The 27,157-nt window shown below is 45.7% G+C and overlaps 1 protein-coding gene across 1 annotated transcript in view; it reads left to right on the top strand.

Moving 5' to 3' along the window:
* The window catches only part of DGCR8 (DGCR8 microprocessor complex subunit), a 125,809-nt gene that overhangs the window by 72,201 nt on the left and 26,451 nt on the right, over positions 1-27,157 (top strand). Inside the window, exons 11-13 of the mRNA XM_069756125.1 lie at positions 10,592-10,698; positions 12,059-12,186; positions 16,586-16,699. Coding sequence (XP_069612226.1) covers positions 10,592-10,698; positions 12,059-12,186; positions 16,586-16,699 — 349 coding nt within the window. The remainder of the gene's footprint in view (positions 1-10,591; positions 10,699-12,058; positions 12,187-16,585; positions 16,700-27,157) is intronic.

Genomic DNA, 27,157 nt, shown 5'->3' with positions numbered 1-27,157 from the left:
GCCCCTGGCTATATCCATAAGGTCATTCACTACGCTTGTGCCCGCTGTAAGAAAAAGTGGGCTTCAGGCCAGCCATCCCCTTTCTGTCCGTCCTGCAGTCCTTCCACCATGTCCGTACCTCAGGAGGTCCCTAATGCTCGGGATGAGTGCACTCCCCCTCCCCCGGAATGGGCTGTTGCTATTTCTCAGTCAGTGTCTTGACTTAACTAAAGTCCCAGTCCCTGGTTCAGGTCATGGAACGTATTCCGCTTCTAACTACTGCCACCAGTGCCACGAACGCCTCTCACAACGATTCGCTCGCACCTGACCAAGACCCTCCAGGGGCAGACTTGAGAAAAGATTCAGGAAGAGGACTCTGTCTGGATTCTCATCAAGTTCACCGGATCACACTGCGTCAGCCGGAATACCCCTCTCTATCCATCCCCCCTCCTCGCAGGCGGACGTCGGGTCAGATTTAGCTTCTCAGTCGGAGTCTGACTCTGATGCGGATCAGACCTCCGGGACGCAGGTTATGGTGGATTGCCTTATTTCGACTATTATTCAAACACTTGAGCTTAAGGAGGAAGAGGCAATCTCTCAGGACATCTCCGTTTCATTCAAACGGACGAAGCGTCCCTCTAGAGTTTTTCCCAACCACAAAGAGTTTGACATCACTATGTCTAGGCACTGGGAACATCTCGGTAAGTCTACGTTCACATTAGCGTTCCGCTAATGTGCGTCGCTGTTGCGTCGGCGACGCAGCGGCGACGCGCCCCTATGTTTAACATAGGGGACGCGTGCGTTTTTTTGGTAGCGTTTTTTGACACGTGCGTCGTTTCCGACGCAAGAAAATGCAACAAGTTGCATTTTTCGTGCGTCCCGATTTTCGTCAAAAAACGACGCACGCGTCGCAAAATGCAGTGTTTTTGCGCGCGTTTTTTGTGCGTCGTGCGTTGCGTCGCCGACGCATCGGCGCGCAACGCAAATGTGAACGTAGCCTAAGCGCTTTCCGGGAATGAAGCGTCTGGACACTTTATACCCTTTTGATTCAGACCTTGGCAACAAATGGTCCGAATCTCCAAAGGTAGATCCGCCTGTGTTTCGATTATCCACGCAGACTCTGTTGTCCATCCCTGATGCGGCGTAGGCAAATTGAGGCTTTAACCAAATCAGCCTTTGAAGCTTTTGGCGCCTCGCTCTGTCCCAATTTCGCCTCTTCTTGGGTGGCGAAAGCTGTTTCGGTCTGGGCCAAGACCCTGCATAGAGGCATTGTAGCTTCGGCTCCTGCAGAGGAGCTAGCGGATTTAGTGGATCAGATTGCCCACGCAGGAAAGTATCTCTTCAATACCTCCCTGGATGTGACTGCTTGCTCCGCAAGGGCTAACAGCAAGATCATTGCCATTCGCCGAATTCTTTGGCTGAAGGCGTGGAACGCAGACCCCGCTTCCAAAAAAAATCTCAATTGTCTGCCTTTCCAGGGCTCCAGGCTCTTTGGCACACAGCTGGACCAAATGATCTGACGCCACTGATGGTAAGAGCACTTCTCTACCTCAATCTAAGCCTAGGCATCCCTTCATTAGGAAGGGACCCCAGGCCTTTCACCCCTTTCGGTCCTTCACCTCCTCTGGTGGTGCCTCTCAACAGGACCGGGCTGCCACCCAAGGGGAAAGTAAAGGTACCGTCACACATAACGATATCGTTGTTTTTTGTGACAACGACGTTGGTCGCTGGGGAAAGTCCAGGACTTTATTTCGTCGCTGGATCACCCGCTGACATCGCTGAATCGGCGTGTGTGACGCCGATTCAGCGATGTCTTCACTGGTAACCAGGGTAAACATCGGGTTACTAAGCGCAGGGCCGCGCTTAGTAACCCGATGTTTACCCTGGTTACCATTGTAAAGGTAAAAAAAAACACTACATACTTACATTCCGGTGTCTGGTCACGTCCCTCGCCTTCAGCTTCCCGCACTGACTGTGAGCGCTCAGTCAGTGCGGGAAGCTGAAGGAGAGGGACGCGACAGACACCGGAATGTAAGTATGTAGTGTTTTTTTTATTTTTACTTTTACAATGGTAACCAGGGTAAACATCGGGTTACTAAGCGCGGCCCTGCGCGTAGTAACCCGATGTTTACCCTGGTTACCCGGGGACCTCGGCATCGTTGGTCGCTGGAGAGCGGTCTGTGTGACAGCTCTCCAGCGACCAAACAGCGACGCTGCAGCTATCGACATCGTTGTCTAGATCGCTGCAGCGTCGCTTAGTGTGATGGTACCTCTAGAAACCTGCCTTCAGGCCTACCCCTCACTGGAGAGCTAAAAGCTGCTCCTCTAAACCCTCTGGATCTCACGGCCATAGATTTTCTTCAAAATGACGGGTCACCCCACCTGGAAATCTTTCCAGGGTGGGAGGCAGGCTTCTTCTGTTCACAGAGGCTTGGTTATTGGTGGTCGACGACGCCTTGGTCAGGGAGATCGTCACTTCGGGCTATAAAATAGAATTTTCTTCGCCAACAGGAAGACGTTTCTTCCTCTCTCATCCAACTAAGCAGCCCTCCCAAGTCCCAGGGCTTTTCCAGGCCGTCGCCTCACAGGTAATCGTCCCAGTTCCTCACCGCGAGCGGTTTTCGGATTTTTTTTTTTAATTCAAATAAATTTTTATTAAGAATAACAAGATAATTGACATGTTACATTCTCATTTTCAATACAAAGTTTTTCCCCTTCAAGCAACCCCCTTCAATCCCAACACCCCCCACCCCCACCCAACAAAGCAGCTCACCTTGCTTAGCACTTCCATCATTAAAACAATAGAATAACTAATCCCTCAGCCAATAATGTAAGCCACATTATACATTGCTGTTAATTAGGGACCTTAATTCACTCAATTTCTATAATACTCCTATCCCATAGCAATCCACGGAGACCACAGTTTATTGAACATTTCAATTTTCCCTCTCTTCTTATAAAACCCCTTTTCCAGTGTCAGGCCCTGCTTCACATACTGGAGGAATTCTCCTCTTGAAGGCGGTTCTTCCCTGATCCAATTTCGAGCTATTACCTTCCTAGCCATGTATAACAATCTGGCAGTAGCTATCTTTAGGTTGTTATCCACTCCAATCTCATCCACGCATCCCAACAAGCACACAATTGGATCCCTTGGCCAACCAAAAGGCAGCCAGTCTCGGACACATCCAAATCATATGAAATATATCACCATCTGTAGATTTACACCTCGGGCATTCAGAATCATCACGCAAACCTGCCTTATATAGTACCATCGGAGACTTATAAACCCTTTGTATTACATAGAGCTGTGACACTCTATATGGTTCACTCAGTGACAGTCTTGGGACCCACTCCAGCACCGACTCCCAAGTCTCGTTATCCATTGGACCCAGATCCCTCTCCCACTTAGCTCTCGCCATTATTGGAAACCCCAATAGGAAAGTATATAACAGGTCTTTATACAAAGTAGATATAACCCCCCCCAGTAGTCCCTTAATTACACACCGGTTTTCGGATTTTTACTCGAATCTGTTCATTGTTCCAAAGAAAGATGGCTCTCTCCGCCCGATTTCAGACCTCAAGCAGTTGAACCGTCACCTCCGGATTCGGCACTTTAAAATGGAGTCTCTGCGCTCAGTGATCGCATCCATGGAGCCGGGAAAATTTCTATGCTCTGTGGACATTCAGGATGCATACCTACACATTTCTGTTTGTGTACAGCATCAGAGGTTCCTTTGTTTCACGATCCAAGAGCAACATTATCAATTCACATCTCTCCCATTCGGCCTGGCGTCCGCCCCCAGGGTCTTTACGAAGGTAATGTAATCCCCTTTCTCTACGACCTCCTGGTCAAGGGTCCGTCTCCTTGGGACTGCACCCAGAGTCTCCAGATCGCTCTATCGCTCTGGACACGCTAGTCCGGCTAGGTTGGATAATCAACAAGCAGAAGTCCACCTTGATTCCAACCCAACGCCTAGAGTTTCTGGGCATGGAGTTCGACACCATTCAAGCAAAGGTCTTCCTCCCAAAGGAGAAGTTCTTGGCTCTTCGGCAGGGCATCAAAGCTCTGAAGTGCTCTGCCCCTCTACCTCTACGGCTCGGCATGAGGGTTCTAGGAAAGATGGTAGCTTCCATGGAAACAGTACCTTATGCTCCATTTCACTCTCGCCCTCTCCAGCTGGCTTTTCTATCCGCTTGGGACAGGAGCCCTCTTTCTTTAGACCGCCCAGTTCGTCTCCCTCTCAAGGTGAGGCAATCTCTCACTTGGTGGACGCTGTCCACCTCCATTCTTCAAGGGAGGTCATTTCTCCCCCTCCACTGGCAGGTCATCACCACAGACGCCAGTCTCCAGGGGTGGTGTGCAGTCTTTCTCCATCTTACAGCCGCTGGAATGTTTGAGACGCGTCTCCCGATCAATCTCCTGGAGATCAGGGCAATCTTTCTGTCCCTTCTCCGCTTGCAGCCCCTCCTCACAGGAAAACCGGTCCACGTTCAGTCGGACAACGCCACAGCCGTGGCTTACATAAACCACCAGGGAAGGACTCGCAGCCAGCATGTCATGAGGGAGGTGTCAAAGATTCTACGGTGGGCGGAGAACCACGTTCCCTCCATATCGGCCATCCACATCCCAGGGGTGGACAGTTGAGAAGCCGACTTCCTCAGCCATCAGGGGCTCGTGTCGGGCGAGTGGGCTCTTCTCCCTGTCGTTTTCGACCAAATTGGTCAAAGGTGGGGCGTTCCGGATGTCGACCTAATGGCCTCCCGAACAAACCACAAAGTTCCCACAAAGTACGTCTCCAGGTCTCGGGATCCGATGGCTGTCGGCTGCGACGCCCTCGTGATTTCGTTGGCCCAATTTCAGATGCCTTATCTGTTTCCACCTCTTCCCTTGATTCCAAGGGTTGTAAAAAAGATAGACGGGGGGTTTCTGTTCTCTTAGTAGCTCCAGATTGGCCTCGGAGGGCCTGGTATGCGGAGCTAGTGAACATGCTATTGGACGTTCCCTGGAGACTCCCAGACCGTTCGGATCTGTTTTCGCAAGGACCCCTCTTCCACCCGAATTCTCGGTCTCTGAATTTAATGGTATGGCCGGTGAGGCTGCGGTCCTGAAGGATGCAGGCTTTTCCCACAGCGTCATTCAAACCGTGATAAAAGCTAGGAAACTGGCATCTTCACATATCTACCATAGATGTTGGAAGGCCTTTTTCCGCTGGTGCGATGACAGCAGTTTGTTCCCTATGGTCTTTTCCCTTCCTTCTGTGCTTGGGTTCCTCCAAGCGGGTCTCTATTCAGTCTTTTCCCTAAGTATCTTGAAGGGTCTGGTTTCCGCTTTGTCCATCCTTTTTCAGAGAGACCTGGCCTCCCTTCCCCAGGTGAGGACCTTCCTTCAAGGTGTCACTCATATAGCGCCTCCTTACCATCCTCCGGTTGAACCTTGGGATCTCAACCTCGTACTCGGCACCTTCCAGTGTGGGCCTTTTGAACCTATTCAGGACATTTCCCTTTCTCTTCTCTCCTGGAAAGTGGCCTTCTTGGTCGCCATCATCTCAATTAGGAGAGTTTCCGAGCTGGCGGCATTGTCCTGCCATTGTCCCTTCTTGATTCTACACCAGGATAAAGTGGTCCTGCGGCCGGTTCCTTACTTTCTACCAAAGGTAGTTTCAGCTTTTCACATCAATGAGGACATCGTCCTTCCTTCCTTGTGCCCTTCCCTAGTTCACCCTTTGGAGAAATCTCTTCAAAGCTGGATTTGGTCAGGGCTATCCAAGTCTCTTTCCTGAACTGCTTCTTTTCGCCAGTCTGATCCTCTGTTTGTCGTATCGGAAGGTCGTCGGAAGGGGCTCCCCACCTCTAAATCCACAATTGCTCGTTGGATCCGTTCGGTGATTCTGGAGGCATATCATGTCCATGACAAGCAGCCTCCGGGGGTGAGGGCTCACTCTACCCGGGCTGTGGGAGCTTCCTGGGCAGTTCACCACCAAGCTTCGGCCTCGCAAGTTTGCAAGGTCGCAACGTGGTCGTCCATTCACACCTTCGTAAAGTTCTATAAGGTGCACATTCAGGCTTCTGCGGACGCAGACCTGGGTAGGAAGATTCTGCAGGCCGCGGTTTCTCACTGGCCGACCGGAGTCTCCTCTCTGCATATTATCCCCACCCTTGGGACTGCTTTTGGACGTCCCATGGTTACCTGTGTCCCCCAATGAAGCGATAAAGAGGGATTTTTGGTTCTTACCGTAAAATCTCTTTCTTGGAGCCTTCATTTGGGGACACGGCACCCTTCCTTTATGTTGTACCGTGTTGGCCAACGTACTGTTGTTTTGGGTTGGTACATAGGTTGAGTTTGTTTATACTTGCTCCTGCTACTGCTTTTGCACCAACTGAGCTGCCTGGTGCCTGTCGGAGGGTGTATACTGCCCGGGAGGAGTTATTTTCTTTATTTGCATAGTGTCAGCCTCCTAGCGACAGCAGCATACACCCCATGGTTACCTGTGTCCACCAATGAAGGCTCCAAGAAAGAGATTTTACGGTAAGAGCCAAAAATCCCTCTTTCTTCAGCATGACCGGTCACCCCCACCTGGGACTTTTCCTGTTTGGGTGGCCGTCTTTTTCTCCTTCTGGACACATGGCTTTGTGGTCAGCGAAATAGTGACATCCGGCTACAAAATAGAATTTTTGTCCCCTTTCCCAGGAGGCATTTCTTCATGTCTTGCCCACCAAGGCTTCCTGCTCAGGTTCCAGGTTTCTTTCATGCCATCTCCTCTCTCCTCCAAACAGGAGTCATCATGCCCATTCCTCTCCACAAAGATTTTTTTAGGATTCTATTCCAAACGTTTCATTGTTCCAAAGAAGGATTGCTCCCTCTGTCTGATCCTGGGCCTCAAGCATCTGAATCTGAACTGACGCATACATCTACGCCATTTCCAAAGGAGTCTCTCTGCTCTTTAATCGCCTCGATGGAACCCGAGGATTTTCTCTGCTTTGTGGACTCTCAGGACGCGTATCTCCACATTCTTATTTGCTCCCAGAGTGTTCTCGAAGGTGATGGCATCGGTCATGGCCATCCTGTCATCCACGGGGATTGTGGTTATCTCTTTTCTGGATTCTTTTATCAATCAAGGGGCTGTCCTTCTGAGACTGTTGCCATAAGGTACCGTTACACTAAACAATTTACCAACGATCACGACCAGCGATACGACCTGGCCGTGATCGTTGGTCAGTCGTTGTGTGGTCGCTGGGGAGCTGTCACACAGACAGCTCTCTCCAGCGACCAACGATCTGGGGAAAGACTTCGGCATCGTTGAAACTGTCTTCAATGATGCCGAAGTCCCCGGGTAACCAGGGTAAACATTGGATTACTAAGCGCAGGACCGCGCTTAGTAACCCGATGGTTACCCTGGTTACAGGTGAACACATCGCTAGATCTAGCGATGACAGCGGGGTGATCAGCGACCAAAAAAAGGTCCTGATCATTCCCCACGACCAACGATCTCCCAGCAGGGGCCTGATCGTTGGTCGCTGTCACACATAAAGATATCGTTAGCGGGATCGTTGCTACGTCACAAAAAAGCGTGACGTTGCAACGATATCCTTAACGATATCGTTATGTGTGAAGGTACCTATAGTCTTTAAGTCACCCTAGACACTCCTGCTTATCTCGGCTAGTTAGTCAACAAAGCGAAATCCTCACTAATTCTGGTGCAACTAATAGTTTTCCTGGGGATGTTGTTCGACACCGCACTTGCCCAAGTCTCCCGGAAGAAAAGGCCTCCGCTCTCCACCTGGGGATCCGCTCTCTGAAGCGCCCGTTTTCTCACCCCTTTCGGCTCTGCATGACTGTACTGGGGAAGATGGTTCGGCCTTGGAGGCCGGGCCCTTTGCTCAGGTGCATACCTGTCCACTTCAGCTGGCCCTCTTGTCAGCATGGGACAAGCTGTCGTCCTTGGACCTCCCCATTATCCTACTCCCCGAGTACGTCAGTCATTGACATGGTAGTCCCTTCCTTCATCCATTCGCCTTGGGAGATCATTTCTTCCCCTCCATTGGAAGGTCGTTAGAACCGATGCCAGCCTTTTCGGTTGGGGAGCTGTCTTTCAGCATCACACAGCCCAGGGTCGTGGAGCCCTAGGGACGTTACCCTCCCGAGCGATCTACCTATCCGTTCTTCATAACTTACATTGGGGTTTCCATCTAAGTTTTAGAATGTTTCAGATCAAACCCCTGATGGATCCATTCACTATAATGAGGCAGCAGAGTTACTCTGGACTCTGTCTGGCCTCTGTTTAGCGGTTCCCATATTTTCTGAAATGCACAAGACTGTGTCCAACAGCACTTTTATGCAATCCTAAAATGATGGGCACCGCGGGATCACCGGTCAGACTGCATCCAGTGCCTCTATCTGCCTCTTCATAGGGAATCTTCCGCCGCCGGTTCTGTCTGAACCACATATTTCAGAGATTTACATGGAAACCACGGGGTAAGCTATCAGAGTGAAGCGCAGGATAAATGTGCGCCAAGCCTTACTGCGATCTTTGGGAAACAGAATGATCAAATCAATAGCAGGTCAAGAATTGGTTAATTTATTTTTTACACCGTTTCTTGTGCAGTATAAGTAATTAGACTACCGTATATATACTCGAGTATAAGTTGACCCCAGTATAAGCCGAGGCACCTAACTTTGCCACGAAAAACTGGGTAAATTTATTGACTCGAGTATAAGCCAAGAATGCATTGTCCTCTCATCCTGAACCTGGCATGCATGGCTCCCTATCCCGTCCTTGTATGCATGGCTCCCCCGTCCCTGTCCTTGTATGCATGGCTTCTTATCCCCTATCCTTGTATGCATGGTCCTATAAAAAAACAGCAAAAAAAAGACATCCTACTTACCTCCCTGCGTGCCCTCGCTGCATCTCTTTCCGGTGCCAGTAGCTCTCCCTTTCGCGTGATCACGTGGCCCCGCTCATTAAGGTAATGAATATTCACTCCACGCCTATGGGATCGCTCGGCAGGAAGAGCTGCTGGTGCAGAGAAGGTAAGTAGGATGTGTGCTGCGGTACAAAACAAATGAATATTCACTGCCAGCGGGCACAGTTGCAGCCGCCGGCTCCACCGCCCCCCATTCCCTGCAGTCTTTCTGGGACAATGACCCGTGTATAAGCCAGCCGAGGGGGGGTGTCTTCTGCATAAAAAAATGTGCTGGAAAAACTCTGCTTGTACACGAGTATATGCGGTACTTTATTCTTCAGGGCAGTGCAATTGCGTATATATATATATCGTGTGTGTTTGACTGCTATCGCACACTAAAAAATGTTGTTTTTTTGTTTGTTTTTTTACAAAACTAAAGTTTTTGCATCACCGTATGTGAGAACTATATTTTTTCTAGATTTATGCCAACAGTTATGTGAGGGCTTGTTTTTTGGGGGACGAGTTGACGTTTTTATTAGTACCAATTTTTTGCACGTAGCATTTTTTTTCTCTTTCGATTCCAATTTTTAGGAGGGAGAATAAACAAAAACCAAGACATCAGGAATTGTTTTGATTTTTTTTTATGCTGTTCACCAAGTGGTAAAAATGGTCAACTTCATACTTCGAGTCAGTACGATTACAGCGATACCACATTTTTATATAGTTTATAGAAAAAAATTGTTTTTCATCACTTTATTATTAGAGCTGTAACTTTTTTTTTTACTTCTGCACTGATGGCGTTGTATGGGGGTTGTCTTTTGCGGGACAAGATTACATTTTCAGGTATACAAATTTTAGTTACATTAGTGTTTGTGATTGCGTTTTATTCCACTTAATGTTCAGGGGTACTATGAAAAAGCATCATTTTTTGCCACTGTTCTTATTTATTTACTGTGCTCACTGAAGAGAATACCTAGTGTCAGTTTTATAGGCTGGGTCTTTCTGGACGCGGTGATAGCAAACATGCCAATTTTTTTTTTTTTTGTTTTACATAAATATACGTATTTATGAGTGGTGTGTGTGTATATAAATATATATTTTTATAGTCACTCTAGGGAACTCTGATCATTGATATAATGGCATGCAAATTCACCAGCATTGCAATGCATTATACTTGTCAGTGTTGCAATGACAGATCGCTTTTTAGGCCATGCTCCTGGCATGGTCTAAACACTGCATGGGTCACCATAGCTGGCCGAACCAGAGGTCGTCATTTCACCTCGGGTTTCCATAGCAACAATTGGGCCATCACAATAACATCTCGGGGGCGCCGATCGGACAAAAGGGGGGGCACCCCTCCCTCTCCCTGCCTTCTAAATGCTTTGATCACTATTGATCGCAGCATTCAGAGGGTAAACAACCCAGAGTGGTGCAGACCCTGCTCCTGGCAGTGACCCGTGTCTCGGCTATCACCTAAGCTAAGCTTCGAGTGGTTATGGTGCGGGCACCACTCTTGTGCCCACACGATCGCCACAATGTACTGATACGTCCATTTGTGGGAACACGCTGCAAAATTGGTCGTACTGCTACATCCTATGTCGGGAAGGGGTAAAGTCCAGCGGTTTGGAAGGAGCATTTAAAAACTGCTCACAAGATTGTTATTCAGCACCTGCAATAAAATGTAAAATTATGTTGTCCTTTACCATTTTAGAAACCATGGAATGGGTGACACGTCTATTAAGTTCGAAGTCATTCCTGGAAAGAACCAGAAGAGTGAATATGTGATGACTTGTGGAAAACACACTGTGAGAGGCTGGTGTGAGTTTTTTGGGTTTTTAATCTTTACCCTTATTCTGCCTGAACTATAAGTTTTAACTTCTGAAGGGCAGTAGACCTCTAACATGGCACTGAGTCTCCTGATGCAGTACTTTTTTCTTTTTTGGCTTTTTAGAGAGTTAATTGGCTTTCAGTATTACAGACCCTTTTACCTTTGTCAACATGGATGTGCTTATTCCCAAATACGAAATATATACAGGGGTGGTCACAATGAAATGACTTTAAACCCTATACACCTTTTGTTGTGGCATTGAACACTAAACTTTGTGAAAAGGGGATTTAGTTCTTGCTTAGTTGAAACCCCTCTCTACTTCTCACATAACTGTAGCAGAGCCCATCTAGAACTTAAAGGGAATCTGTTACTGGGATCAACCCTCCTAATTCGTTTATATGGGCATGCAGGTCATAGGAAGCTGAATAAAATGATACCTTGAGATCTATAATTTGATGTCTTACTCCAGTGAAATCTACATTTTCTTAATGTGCCAGACACAGATCTGCATGAGAATCCAGTTTATTTTAAATAAAGGGATGTTACCTGTGTGAGACATTTAACACAGTACACTAGAACTGAATTTTGTCTTACAAACACGTTTACAGTTGCAGCTCTCACAGCTCTGCTGTATTGCAAAACTGACTGCCTGTGACATGCAAGCTAGAGCACTATGAGAGGACAATTGCAGATACGTTTTTAATGCTGTCCTGTGTCAGTTGTAATCGCAGATTGAGCCGACTGTAGTCATTACATGTCTCACACTGGTAACTCTCCATTTAATTTAAAGTTCTGGAGGCAGATTCTTGGGAAGATCTGTGTCTGACCCATAGATTTTAACAGATCATGTATGTTTAAAACAAATGTGGATTTCTCTGAAATAAGACATCAGTTGTCAAAGTATAATTTTATTCATGACCTGCATGCCCATATATATGGCTTAAGAGGGTTGATCCTGCTGACAGATTTCCTTTAAAGAGAACCTGTCACCAAGTCAAAAGGGACCAGTTTTTTTGTGTTCTTTTTTTTTTCCCGTACTGCTCATGAGTGTTGTAATCCACCATACTTTTTCAGAGATAAGGGAGGTTTTTTTTTTTTGTTTTGCTTCTAATTTCTATGGTCTGTACCAAAGCTGGTGTTGCTCACAGGTTAATCATTCAGCACAGTCTAAAGACATGTCCCCAGAGAATCCTGTGAGTTACGCTCCCATTGTAAAGACCAAAAAATTGCATTAACTAAAAAAGCCCATATCTCTGGAACCATATGGAGGTTTTTATAAACAAGAGTAATAATAAGTCCTCTTTAATGGTTTTTTGTGTTCCCTCATAAACCATCTTTTCTTTATCGTAGGCAAAAATAAAAGGGTTGGAAAACAGTTGGCATCACAAAAAATTCTTCAGCTCCTTCATCCCCATGTAAAAAACTGGGGCTCCCTTCTTCGAATGTATGGAAGAGAGAGCACTAAAATGGTGAAACAGGTAACTTTTTATACTGTGTAGATATATAGTCATGGCCAAAAGTGTTGGTACCTTTTGAAGTTGTTTCAGAAAGTGAAGTATTTCTCCCAGAAAATTTTTGCAATTACATATATTTTGTTAAACACATGTTTATTTCTTTTGTATTTATTGGAACGACACAAAAAGCTGAGTTAAAAAGGAAAATTGGGCATAATTTCACACACAACCCCAAAAATGGGCAGAACAAAATTGTTGGCACCCTCAACTTAATATTTGGTTGCACACCCTTTGGAATAAATGACTGCAATCCATTGCCTCCTATAACCATCTACAAGCTTCTTACAGTTCTCAACAGGTCTCTCATATTTGAACTGTAGCTTCTGCCAACAGCAATTTTAAAATCTCTCCATATGTGTTCAATGGAATATAGATTCTGACTCATTGCTGGCCACTTCAGAACTCTCCAATGCTTTGTTTCCATCCATTTATGGGTGCTTCTTGAAGTATGTTTGGAGTCATTGTAGTGCTGGAAGACCCATGATCTAGATGGCAAGCCTAGCTTTCTGACACTGGGCACTACCTTACAACCTAAAATCCTTTGGTAGTCTTCAGATGTTATGATGCCTTGCACATAGTCAAGGCACCCAGTGCCTGAGGCAGCCAAACAACCTCCAAACATATTAGAACTTCCACCATATTTGACTGTAGTTACAGTGTTATTTTATTTGCACACCTCATTCTGTTTTCAATAAAGAATGATGTGCTTTACCAAAAAACTCTTATCTTGCTCTCATCTGTCTACATGACGCTTTCCCAGAAGGATTTTTGTTTACTCATGTACATTTTGGCAAACTGAAGTCTAAATTTTTTTATGTCTGTGTCAGCAGTGGGGTCCTCCTGCATCTCCTGCCATAGCTTTTCATTGCCTTCAAATGTCGATGAATAGTTCGCGCTGACATTAATGCACCCTGAGCCTGCACAACATATTTAATTTATTTGGAACTTGATTGGGGCTGCTTATCCACCATCTATCCTGTGTGGCAGTGTTATCCATTTTTCTCTGCCGTCCTTGTCCTAAGGAGGAGATAAGCTACAGTGTCAAGGGTTGTAAACTTCTTGATTATGTTGCGCACCGTGGACAAAGGAACATCAGGATTTTTGGAGATGGACTTGTAACCATGAGGTTGCTTTTTTTCAACAATTTTGCTTTTCAAATGCTCAGACATTTTGCTTATGTTTCTGTTTTCCTTGCTTAGTGTGGCACAGTCACACAATGCAAATATTGTCAATTTGTCCCTTATTTATCTGGTTTCAGGTATGATTTTTGTATTGCCCACCCCGGTTCCTTGCCACAGGTTAGTTTGAATGAACATCACATGCTTGAAACAAAGTTGTTTACTCACAATTATGGCAATGTCAACAATTTTGACTCATTTGGGAGGTTTTGTGTGAAATTGTCAAATTTTGCCTTTTTTTTATTTTTTTTAAGTTTTTGTGTGGTGTTCCAATACATACAAAGGAAATAAACACGTTTCCTAAATCAATATAGCTTCTTCCAGCGACTAACCACATAGAAAACGCAAGGAAATTGTTATATAGGTGGTATTTCACTCCCAATAAAGTGTCTAGGATGTTCCGCAGTTCCTCAGACACGTGCTGGAGGTGTGGTGACCCCAGTGCAGACATGCTACATATATGGTGGAGTTGTGACAGAATTAGACCTCTGTGGGAAGTCATAGATCATCTGATGGAATGGAACAATTGGTTATCTTTCCGTTTAAATAACTTTGCAGATTCGCATATAGAGAATGTGATTGGATAGTTATTGTAATGTCACCATTTCCCCTATCCTCTTCCCTTCCCTAACCCCCATAACATTGTGTTAATCATTAAGAATTTACTGTCAATAAGATGCAAAGCTCAACACAATTTGTGAATAAAAATTTATGTTTAAAAAAAATAATTTCTTCCAGCGTTTGTAACAATAACAGCTACACTCGATTCGGCCACTCCTCTCATGCATAGCAAAACTCGTACAATCAACAGGCAGCCCTGGCTGACCAGCCGTACCAAAGAACTGAGACGAGCTTCCAGGGTCGCTAAGCGGAGATGGAAGAGATCCCACTCTGCCGAGCACTTCAGTGCATACAAGCAGTCTGTCGCCAGCTTCAAGTCCACGCTCACTGCCACAAAACAAACTTATATCTCATCTCTCATATCCTCCCTGTCTCACAACCCTAAACAGCTTTTCAACACTTTCAATTCTCTACTCCGTCCCCCAGCACCTCCTCCCTCCCCCCCTCATTTCTGCTGAAGACTTTGCCTCTTTCTTTAAGCAGAAGAACGCTTTGGCCCGCAGCGCCTAATGCCCCTCTTAGCTGCTCAACCCTGCTCCTCCAAAACCAGCTTCCCCACCATGACAGAAGATCCACTCTCCACCCTCCTGTCTAGATCACATCTCACCACTTGCAAGCTTGATCCGCTCCCATCCCTAACCTCGCCACAGTCTTCATCCCAACCCTAACACACCTTTTCAACCTCTCACTCACAACTGGTGTCTTCCCTTCATCCTTCAAACATGCCAAGATCACACCCATCCTCAAAAAGCCCTCCCTCGACCCATCCTCTGTGTCTAGCTATCGCTTGATATTTCTTCTTCCTTATGCCTCAAAACTACTGGAACAGCATGTCCCTCTTGAACTGCCCTCCCACCTCTCCTCCTGCTCCCTTTTTGACCGGTTACAATCTGGCTTCTGACCCCATCACTCAACTGAAACTGCCCTAACTAAAGTCACCAATGACCTACTAACCACCAAGAGCAAGCAGCACTACTATGTCCTTCTCCTGGACCTGTCTTCTGCCTTTGACACTGTAGACCATTCCCTCCTGCTACAGATTCTATAATCTTTTGGAATCACAGACTTGGCCCTATCCTGGATCTCGTCATATCTAACAGACCGAACTTTCAGTGTCTCCCTCTCCCACACCACCTCCACACCTCGCCCCTTGTCTGTCGGTGTCCCTCAAGGCTCAGTTCTGGGATCCCTACTCTTCTCCATCTACACCTTCGGCCTGGGACAGCTCATAGAATCCCACGGTTTGCAGTATCATCTCTACACCGATGACACGCAGATCTACCTATCTGGACCTGACCTCACCTCCTTACTCACCAAAATCCCACACTGTCTGTCTCCTATCTCGGCCTTCTTTTCTTCTCGCTTTCTAAAACTGAACATGGACAAAACAGAATTCATCTTCTTTCCCCCATCTCACTCTACCCCTCCACCAGACCTATCCATCAATGTCAATGGCTGCTCACTTTCCCCAGTTCTGCATGCTCAGTGCCTCGGGGTGATCCTCGACTCTGCCCTCTCTTTCAAGCCACATATCCGATCCCTTACCTCCTCCTGCTATCTCAAACTCAAAAACATTTCCCGGATCCGCGCATTCCTTGACAACGAAACCACAAAAACACCAGTGCACGCCCTTATAATAATAATAATAATCTTTATTTATATAGCGCCAACATATTCCGCAGCGCTTTACAGCTTAACAGTTTCAAACACAACAGTCATAAGTAATAACGTTAGCAATACAATAATTAAAGCAAAATAAGATGACCCTGCTCAAGAGAGCTTACAATCTGCCCTTATCTGCCGCCTTGACTACTGCAACCTCCTACTCTCTGGCCTCCCCTCTGGCACCACTCCAATCCATCCTTTACTCTGCTGCCCGACTAATCTACCTGTCTCCCCGCTACTCCCCAGCCTCTCCCCTATCCCAAGCCCTTCACTGGCTTCCTATCGTCTAGAGGCTCCAGTTAAAAACCCTTACTATGACATAGAAAGCCATCCACAACCAGTCTCCTCCATACATTTGCAACATGGTCTCCTGGTACTTACCTACACGCAACCTTCGATCCTCACAAGATCTCCTTTTTTACTCCCCTCTTATCTCTTCTTCCCTCAACCGCATCCAAGACTTCTCCTGTGCTTCCCCCATACTCTGGAGCTCTCTACGTCAACACATCAGACTCTAGCCTACCATAGAAACCTTTAAAAAGAACCTGAAGACTCACCTCTTCTGACAAGCCTGCAGTGATCCTCAACCTTCTGAACCGCCGCACGGCAAGCTCTACCCTCTCCTAGTGTATCCTCACCCATCCCCTGCAGACTGTGAGCCCTCACGGGCAGGGTCTTCCCTCCTTCTGAACCTGTCAGTGCCTTGTTTTTTACTTGTGTTTATTGTATTTGTTTATATTTGCTCCCTTTTCACATGTAAAGCGCCATGGAATAAATGGCGTTATAAAAATGTATAATAATAATAATGTGCTTATTTAAAGGAAATACAAACTATTTCAAGAGTTAAATGAAGAATTATTTTGCTTATATTAATAGCTTTGTTTTGTGTCTTGTTCTAGGAAACCTCAGATAAAAGTGTAATAGAACTACATCAGTATGCCAAAAAGAACAAGCCAAATCTTCATATTCTAAATAAGCTGCAGGATGAAATGCAAAAGCTGGCACAAGAAAGGGTGAGTGGTAATCTTAGCTAGATACAAATGACCCCTTCTTTATTCAGCAGACAACCAAGTGCATGCAGTCTTTGTCTTCAATTCATTTCTGTAGTATCTACAATTGGCAATTATTATTATTTATATAGCACCATTGATTCCATGATGCTGTACATGAGAAGGGGGTGACATACAAATTACAGTAAACAGAGTAGCAATGACAGACTGATACAGAGGGGCAAGGGCCCTGCCCTTGCGGGCTTACATTCTACAGGATGGTGAGGAAGGAGACAATAGGTTGGGGGGGGGGGTTGTGCAGCAGCTCTGGTGTTGGTGAGGGGTAGCTCCGGTGGTGGTGAGGAGGCAGCGGGGTCATTGCAGGCTGTAGGCTTTCTTGAAGAGGTGGGTTTTCAGGTTCAATCTGAAGGGTCCGAATGTGGTTGATAGTCAGACGTGTTGGGGCACAGAATTCCAGAAAATTGGGGATATTCAGGAGAAGTCTTCGTGGCGATTAGGTGAGGAGCGAATAAGTGTGGAGGAGAGGAGGTGGTCTTGGGAGGATTGTAGTGAGGGAAGATATCGGGAGATTAGGTCAGAGATATATGGAGGAGACAGGTTATGGATGGTTTTGTAGGTCAATATTAGTAATTTGAACTGGATACGCTGGAGGAATGGGAGCCAGTGAAGAGATTTGCAGAGGGGAGAAGCGGAGGAGTAGCAAGGAGGGAGATGAATTAGTCGGGCAGCAGAGTTAAGGATGGACTGGAGAGGTGCGAGAGTGTTACCAGGGAGGCCACAGAAAAGGATGTCGCAGCAGTCAAGGCGGGAGATGATGAGGGCATGCACAAGCATTTTAGTAGATTGACAGTTGAGGAAAGGACAGATTCTGGAGATATTTTTGAGCTGGAGGCGACAGGAGGTAGAAAGAGCTTGGATGTGTGGTTTGAAGGACAGAGCAGAGTCGAGGGTTACTCCGAGGCAGCAGACTTCTTGTACGGGGGAAAGCGTGATGTCACTAATTGCGATAGATAGGTTAGGTAAGGAAGATCTGTGAAATGAGGAAAAAGATGATGTTTAGATTTGTCCATATTGAGTTTGGTTTGAGGAAGCGAGAGGAGAAGGAGGGGGATATGGCTGATAGACACGCCGGGACTCTGGACAGCAGAAAGGTGATTTCTGGGCCAGAGAGGTAGATCTCAATGTCATCAGCATAAAGGTGGTACTAGAATCCATGGGACTTTGAGTTGTCACAGGCCAAGTGTATAAATTGAGAAGAGTAAGGGTCCTAGAACAGAGCCTTGAGGGACTCCAACAGAGAGAGGGTGGGATGAGGAGGTAGTGTGGGAGTCGCTGAATGTGTGGTTGGAAAGGTAAGGAAATCCAGAATAGGGCAAGGTCTTTGATGCTAAAGGAGGAGAGGATCTGTAGTAGGAGGCAGTGGTCAACTGTGTCAAAAGCAGAGGACAGGTCTAGAAGGAGGTGTATAGAGTATTTAGCTTTGGCTGTAAGTAGGTCGTTAGTAATTTTTGTCAGGGCAATCTCAGTGGAATGATGGGGACGGAAACCAGATTGTAGATTGTCAAAGAGCAAGTTAGATGAGAGGTGGGAGGAAAGTTCAGTGTGGTCGTGCTGCTCCAGGAGATTGGAAGCGAATGGAAGCAACGATATTGGGCGGTAGCTGGACATAGTGGTTGGGTCGAGGGTTGGCTTTTTAAGGATAGGCGTGATTGTGGCATGTTTGAAAGCAGAAGGGAAGGTTCCAGAAGTTAGTGATAGGTTGAAGAGATGGGTTAGTGATGGGATAAGTGTGGTGGCGAGGTTGGGGAGGAGGTGGGATGGGGTCTAGCGCAGGGCTATGGCGTCGGTAAGCCACAGTTACGACTCCGACTCCTGGATTTTATCAGGTTCCGACTCCTTCATAAATGGCCAATTCGTAACAATAAATTTACTGTTGTCAAATATTAGCATCGTGCTTATTAAGTTTCTCACCATCATATAAGTAATCAGACCACTTACAGCAAAAACTATAAATATTAGAATACAATTAGAATATAGCAAATAACTTTTATAAACTCTTCTAAACTCTTGTAAGTAAATGTGCAATAAGCACTGTTATGCAGTTAATAAGAAGAAATCTATAAATTTGTCCTCAGAAAAAGTATTGTCTCTGTCAGATCCTCCTTCATGGATGCCCTCAAATCTGATCTAATTATTTTGAGATCAGAGAACAACCTCTCTACACTAACTTGGTTTGGTGGCAAAGTAGTAACCACTCGGGCAACATCTCTGACAATGACAGGATACAGAGGAATCGCTTGTTGCACTGTTATTTTTAATGAACGGTCAAATTTCTCAATTTCTTTTAGTACACATGAAAAATTCCGCTGAAATGTACTTGTTGTGTTCTTTGATGGGGATGACTCTTCTATGCGGGAACGCTTTGCACGGTCCTTGTGATCCAAATATTTTTCTAAATTAAATTCTTCATCAGTTGATGAGGGTGAAGATGTGGCAGGACGACCAAATTCTTCTTGTTCCCCCTGACTGTTCTGCAACCCTTTCATCCTTACTGCTATTTCAAACAGAGCTTCTTTTCCTTTAGTTAGCTGTGTTGATCATCTAGAAGAATCCAATGCATTGGGTCTACATAAACAGCTGCCAAAAGAATGTTATTTTGTAATAGTAGCTCCTCTCTCCATTTCATTGATGTAGCATTGCCACTTGCAATTAACCCTCCTCTTTGGGACGGGCGAAACATCAGGTTCTTCCACTACTTTAAGAAAATACCTGGAAGTTAAGTCCTCTGCTTGTGATTTTTTTAGTCACTGTAAATGGGTGCTCTAGCAATTTTTCCAGCTCAGTCACCTGATTCCACTGACTTTCATTTAGCGTCAGTTGAGGGTTCGCCATGTCTACAAGAAAGGTTTTCAGTTCAACCAAGCGCTGAATCATTAAGTAAGTACTGCCCCATCGTGTGGATTGATCAATAATTGCCCTTTTTCCAGCACGTCTCTTCAAAATTGAGTCAACTTTAGGGGTTCTGGCAACAGTAGCCAATTTTCTCACCTTGCCTTTCAGTGCAGCAGCATGTCCTTCTTGCAGACTGTCTCTTATAGCCAGCTGTAGCGTATGCACAACACGGCGCATGTGATGAATGAAAGAACGTATTGACACAGTTTCAACAAGATCACCTAAATTATCATGTTGCTGTTCATCTGAAGCAACTTCAGTTTGCTCCTCAGTTACAATACTGTGTTCCTCTATTTCAAACATTTCTGTGTCTGTGGACCCAGAATGTTCTTCTAGCTGCTGGTCACCATCATTACTCTCATTCATTAGCTTAATAGTACTTATCATATTTGAAGCATTGTCAGTTACGACAGAAAGAGCTTGCTCTTTTTTAACCCCTTCCCGACCTGTGACACAGCGTATGCGTCATGAAAGTCGGTGCCAATCCGACCTGTGACGCATATGCTGTGTCACAGAATGATCACGTCCCTGCAGATCGGGTGAAAGGGTTAACTCCCATTTCACCAGATGTGCAGGGACAAGGGGGAGTAGTAGTACAGCCCAGGGGGAGTGGCTTCACCCCCCCCGTGGCTACGATCGCTCTGATTGGCAGTTTCACTTTCAACAGCCAATCAGAGCGATTTGTAATATTTCACCTATTAAAACTGGTGAAATATTACAATCCAGCCATGGCCGATGCTGCAATATCATCGGCCATGGCTGTAAACACTGGTCTGCACCCCCCCTCTCCGCCACCGATTTCCAAACCCCCCCGCCCCCAGTCCTCCGATCAGTCCGGTACACAGCTCCGCTCCCCCCGTGCTCTTGTCCGCTCACTCCCGTGCTCCAATCCCACCCCGTGCTCCAACCACCCCCTTTGCACTCTGATCACCCCCCCGGTGCTCCAATCCACCCCCCCCCCCCCCCCGTGCTCCGATCCACCCCCCGGCCGGCAGATTCGTTTCAAGTGCATTTTGATCACTTTGACCTATCACAGTGATCAAAATAAAAAAAATACTAAATGACCACCCCCCTTTGTCACCCCCATAGGTAGAGGCAATAATAAAATAAAGAAATTTTTTTTTTCTTCCACTAAGGTTGGGGTAAAAACTAGGGTTAGGGTTTCGGTATGTGCACACGTATTCTGGTCCTCTGCGGACTTTTCCGCAGCGGATTTGATAAATCCGCAGTGCTAAACCGCTGCGGATTTACCGCGGTTTTTCTGCGCATTTCGCTACGGTTTTACAATTGCAGTTTACTATTGGAGCAGTTGTAAAACCGCTGCGGAATCCGCAGAAAGAAGTGACATGCTGTGGAATGTGTACAGCGATTTTTGTTTCCCATAGGTTTACATTGAACTGTAAACTCATGGGAAACTGCTGCGCGGATCCGCAGCGTTTTCCGCAGTGTGTGCACATACCTTTAGAATTAGGCTATGTGCACACGGTGCGGATTTGGCTGCGGATCCGCTGTGGATTCGCAGCAGTGTTCCATCAGGTTTACAGTACCAAGTAAACTTATGGAAAACCAAATCCGCTTTGCCCATGGTGCGGAAATTACCGCGCGGAAACGCTGCGTTGTATTTTCTGCAGCATGTCAATTCTTTGTGCGGATTCCGCAGCGTTTTACACCTGTTCCTCAATAGGAATCCGCAGGTGAAATCTGCACAAAAAACACTGGAAATCCGCGGTAAATCCACAGGTTAAAACGCAGGGCCTTTTCCCTGCAGATTTTTCAAAAATGGTGCTGAAAAATCTCACACGAATCCACAACGTGGGCACATAAGCCTTAGGGTTAGGGTTGGAATTAGGGTTGTGGTTAGGATTGTGATTAGGGTTATGGCTACAGTTGGGATTAGGGTTAGGGGTGTGTTGGGGTTAGTGTTAGAGGTAGAATTGAGGGGTTTCCACTGTTTAGGCACATCAGGGGTCTCCAAACGCAACATGGTGCCACCATTGATTCCAGCCAATCTTGTATTCAAAAAGTCAAATGGTGCTCCCTCACTTCCGAGCCCCGACGTGTGCCCAAACAGTGGTTTACCCCCACACATGGGGTATCGGCGTACCCAGGAGAAACTGGACAACAACTTTTGGGGTTCCTGTAACCCTTGGGAAAATAAAACAATTCTGGGCTAAAAAATTATATTTGAGGAAAGAAAACGTATTTATTATTTTCACGGCCCTGCCGTGCGCCCAAACAGTGGTTTACCCCCACATATGGGGTATCAGCGTACTCAGGAGAAACTGCACAACAACTTTTGGGGTCAAATTTCTCCTGTTACCCTTGGGAAAATAAAAAATTGCGGGCTAAAAAATCATTTTTGAGAAAATAAATTTTTTTTTTTATTTTCATGGCTCTGCGTTATAAACTTCTGTGAAGCACTTGGGGGTTCAAAGTGCTCACCACACATATAGATTAGTTCCTTTGGGGGTCTAGTTTCCAAAATGGGGTCATTTGTGGGGGATCTGCAATGTTTAGGCACACAGGGGCTCCCCAAACGCGACATGATGTCCGCTAATGATTGGAGCTAATTTTCCATTTAAAAAGCCAAATGGCGTCCCATCTCAATTCCAGTCAATTTTGCATTGAAAAGTCAAATGGCACTCCTTCCCTTCCGAGCCCTGCCGTGCGCCCAAACAGTGGTTTACCCCCACATATGGCGTATCAGCGTACTCGGGAGAAATTGCCCAACAAATTTTAGGATCCATTTTATCCTATTGCCCATGTGAAAATGAAAAAATTGAGGCGAAAATAAATTTTTTGTGAAAAAAAAAAAAAGTACTTTTTCATTTTTACGAATCAATTTGTGAAGCACCTGAGGGTTTAAAGTGCTCACTAGGCATCTAGATAAGTTCCTTGGGGTGTCTAGTTTCCAAAATGGGGTCACTTGTGGGGGAGCTCCAATTTTTAGGCACACGGGGGCTCTCCAAACGCAACATGGTGTCCGCTAAAGAGTGGAGCCAATTTTTCATTCATAAAGTGAAATGGCGCTCCTTCCCTTCCAAGCCCTGCCGTGTGCGCCCAAACAGTGGTTTACCCCCACATATGGGGTATCAGCGTACTCAGGAGAAACTGCACAACAACTTTTGGGGTCAAATTTCTCCTGTTACCCTTGGGAAAATAAAAAATTGCGGGCTAAAAAATCATTTTTGAGAAAAGAAATTTTTTTTTTTATTTTCATGGCTCTGCGTTATAAACTTCTGTGAAGCACTTGGGGGTTCAAACTGCTCACCTCACATCTAGATAAGTTCCTTTCGGGGTCTAGTTTCTAAAATGGGGTCACTTGTGGGGGGTTTCTACTGTTTAGCCACATCAGGGGCTCTGCAAACGCAACGTGACGCCCGCAGAGCATTCCATCAAAGTCTGCATTTCAAAACATCACTACTTCCCTTCCAAACCCCGACGTGTGCCCAAACAGTGGTTTACCCCCACATATGGGGTATCGGCGTACTCAGGAGAAACTGCACAACAACTTTTGGGGTCAAATTTCTCCTGTTACCCTTGGGAAAATAAAAAATTGCGTGCTAAAAAATCATTTTTGAGAAAAGAAATTTTTTTTTTTATTTTCATGGCTCTGCGTTATAAACTTCTGTGAAGCACTTGGGGGTTCAAAGTGCTCACCACACATCTAGATTAGTTCCTTTGGGGGTCTAGTTTCCAAAATGGGGTCACTTGTGGGGGAGCTCCAATTTTTAGGCACACGGGGGCTCTCCAAACGCAACATGGTGTCCGCTAAGGAGTGGAGCCAATTTTTCATTCATAAAGTGAAATGGCGCTCCTTCCCTTCCAAGCCCTGCCGTGCGCCCAAACAGTGGTTTACCCCCACATATGAGGTATCAGCGTACTCAGGACAAATTGGACAACAACTTTCGTGGTTCAGTTTCTCCTTTTACCATTGGGAAAATAAAAAAATTGTTGCTAAAAGATCATTTTTGTGACTAAAAAGTTAAATGTTCATTTTTTCCTTCCATGTTGCTTCTGCTGCTGTGAAGCACCTGAAGGGTTAATAAACTTCTTGAATGTGGTTTTGTGCACCTTGAGGGGTGCAATTTTTAGAATGGTGTCACTTTTGGGTATTTTCAGCCATATAGACCCCTCAAACTGACTTCAAATTTGAGGTGGTTCCTAAAAAAAATGGTTTTGTAAATTTCGTTGTAAAAATGAGAAATCGCTGGTCAAATTTTAACCCTTATAACTTCCTAGCAAAAAAAAAATTTGTTTCCAAAATTGTGCTGATGTAAAGTAGACATGTGGGAAATGTTATTTATTAACTATTTTGTGTCACATAACTCTCTGGTTTAACAGAATAAAAATTCAAAATGTGAAAATTGCGAAGGGGACACTGGTCAGAATTGCAAAAAACGGCCAGGTCATGAAGGTCAAAATAGGCTGGGTCATGAAGGGGTTAAGTTCATAGTCTTGCAGAACCTTTTCCACCAAGACCTGGAGAAACTCACTGGTGTGATGAGCTTTGGTGTCTTTTACTGCCAATGTCTTGATAACTATTTCATTTTTGTCACAAACAAATCGGACATTGATGGCAAAATAGTTCACTCTGTGATGTGTGCAGGCATCCATTTTAAGAAACAGAAAGCGTCCCTTGAGAGTTTTTTTTAAGTTCTTCCTTTTGTTTAACCCCTTAAGCCCCGAGGGTGGTTTGCACGTTAATGACTGGGCCAATTTTTACAATTCTGACCACTGTCCCTTTATGAGGTTATAACTCTGGAACGCTTCAACGGATCCCAGTGATTCTGACATTGTTTTCTCGTGACCTATTGTACTTCATGATAGTGGTAAAAATTGTTTTATATTACCTGCGTTTATTTGTGGGAAAAAAATGGAAATTTGGCGAAAATTTTGAAAATTTCACAATTTTCCAACTTTGAATTTTTATGCCCTTAAATCACAGAGATATGTCACACAAAATACTTAATAAGTAACATTTCCCACATGTCTACTTTACATCAGCACAATTTTGGAACCAAAATTTTTTTTTTGTTAGGGAGTTATAAGGGTTAAAAGTTGACCAGCAATTTCTCATTTTTACAGCACCAACGTTTTTTAGGGACCACATCACATTTGAAGTCATTTTGAGGGGTCTATACGATAGAAAATAACCAAGTGTGACACCATTCTAAAAACTGCACTTCTCAAGGTGCTCAAAACCACATTCAAGAAGTTTATTAACCCTTCAGGTGTGTTACAGGAATTTTTGGAATGTTTAAATAAAAATGCATAGTGGATGCTTTCCTGAAACGGAAAGTACTTGCAAGCAGCATAATACAAAGAATAGCAGGTTTACCCAGAATCCTTTGCAGTAGGCGGAGCTATGCAAATCATCTCTTTCCACCCCAGTCTAATCCACAGCGCTTGGAACCGCCAAGCGTGCAATGCTGCGGATTAGTTTCTAAATTTACACAGCCAACCAATTCCTACCTGTGGACACGTGTTTCGGGCTTTAGACCCTCATCAGCACAGGGCTGGAATTGGTTGGCTGTATGGAGTGGGGCTCGGTGAGCAAGCGATACACACATGCTAGCCACCTTAGGGAGAGACCCAAGTTGGGCTAAATGTAGCGGGACGAAAGAGACCGAAAAGCCCTCTACTTAAAGGAAATACATAGTGGATGCTTTCCTGAAACGGAAAGTACTTGCAAGCAGCATAATACAAAGAATAGCAGGTTTACCCAGAATCCTTTGCAGTAGGCGGAGCTATGCAAATCATCTCTTTCCACCCCAGTCTAATCCACAGCGCTTGGAACCGCCAAGCGTGCAATGCTGCGGATTAGTTTCTAAATTTACACAGCCAACCAATTCCTACCTGTGGACACGTGTTTCGGGCTTTAGACCCTCATCAGCACAGGGCTGGAATTGGTTGGCTGTATGGAGTGGGGCTCGGTGAGCAAGCGATACACACATGCTAGCCACCTTAGGGAGAGACCCAAGTTGGGCTAAATGTAGCGGGACGAAAGAGACCGAAAAGCCCTCTACTTAAAGGAAATACATAGTGGATGCTTTCCTGAAACGGAAAGTACTTGCAAGCAGCATAATACAAAGAATAGCAGGTTTACCCAGAATCCTTTGCAGTAGGCGGAGCTATGCAAATCATCTCTTTCCACCCCAGTCTAATCCACAGCGCTTGGAACCGCCAAGCGTGCAATGCTGCGGATTAGTTTCTAAATTTACACAGCCAACCAATTCCTACCTGTGGACACGTGTTTCGGGCTTTAGACCCTCATCAGCACAGGGCTGGAATTGGTTGGCTGTATGGAGTGGGGCTCGGTGAGCAAGCGATACACACATGCTAGCCACCTTAGGGAGAGACCCAAGTTGGGCTAAATGTAGCGGGACGAAAGAGACCGAAAAGCCCTCTACTTAAAGGAAATACATAGTGGATGCTTTCCTGAAACGGAAAGTACTTGCAAGCAGCATAATACAAAGAATAGCAGGTTTACCCAGAATCCTTTGCAGTAGGCGGAGCTATGCAAATCATCTCTTTCCACCCCAGTCTAATCCACAGCGCTTGGAACCGCCAAGCGTGCAATGCTGCGGATTAGTTTCTAAATTTACACAGCCAACCAATTCCTACCTGTGGACACGTGTTTCGGGCTTTAGACCCTCATCAGCACAGGGCTGGAATTGGTTGGCTGTATGGAGTGGGGCTCGGTGAGCAAGCGATACACACATGCTAGCCACCTTAGGGAGAGACCCAAGTTGGGCTAAATGTAGCGGGACGAAAGAGACCGAAAAGCCCTCTACTTAAAGGAAATACATAGTGGATGCTTTCCTGAAACGGAAAGTACTTGCAAGCAGCATAATACAAAGAATAGCAGGTTTACCCAGAATCCTTTGCAGTAGGCGGAGCTATGCAAATCATCTCTTTCCACCCCAGTCTAATCCACAGCGCTTGGAACCGCCAAGCGTGCAATGCTGCGGATTAGTTTCTAAATTTACACAGCCAACCAATTCCTACCTGTGGACACGTGTTTCGGGCTTTAGACCCTCATCAGCACAGGGCTGGAATTGGTTGGCTGTATGGAGTGGGGCTCGGTGAGCAAGCGATACACACATGCTAGCCACCTTAGGGAGAGACCCAAGTTGGGCTAAATGTAGCGGGACGAAAGAGACCGAAAAGCCCTCTACTTAAAGGAAATACATAGTGGATGCTTTCCTGAAACGGAAAGTACTTGCAAGCAGCATAATACAAAGAATAGCAGGTTTACCCAGAATCCTTTGCAGTAGGCGGAGCTATGCAAATCATCTCTTTCCACCCCAGTCTAATCCACAGCGCTTGGAACCGCCAAGCGTGCAATGCTGCGGATTAGTTTCTAAATTTACACAGCCAACCAATTCCTACCTGTGGACACGTGTTTCGGGCTTTAGACCCTCATCAGCACAGGGCTGGAATTGGTTGGCTGTATGGAGTGGGGCTCGGTGAGCAAGCGATACACACATGCTAGCCACCTTAGGG

Source organism: Ranitomeya imitator, chromosome 1 (genome assembly GCF_032444005.1).
Source record: "Ranitomeya imitator isolate aRanImi1 chromosome 1, aRanImi1.pri, whole genome shotgun sequence".
NCBI lineage: Eukaryota > Metazoa > Chordata > Amphibia > Anura > Dendrobatidae > Ranitomeya > Ranitomeya imitator.
Note: the sequence above shows the minus strand (reverse complement) of the source record. Positions and strands in the feature narration are given on the sequence as shown.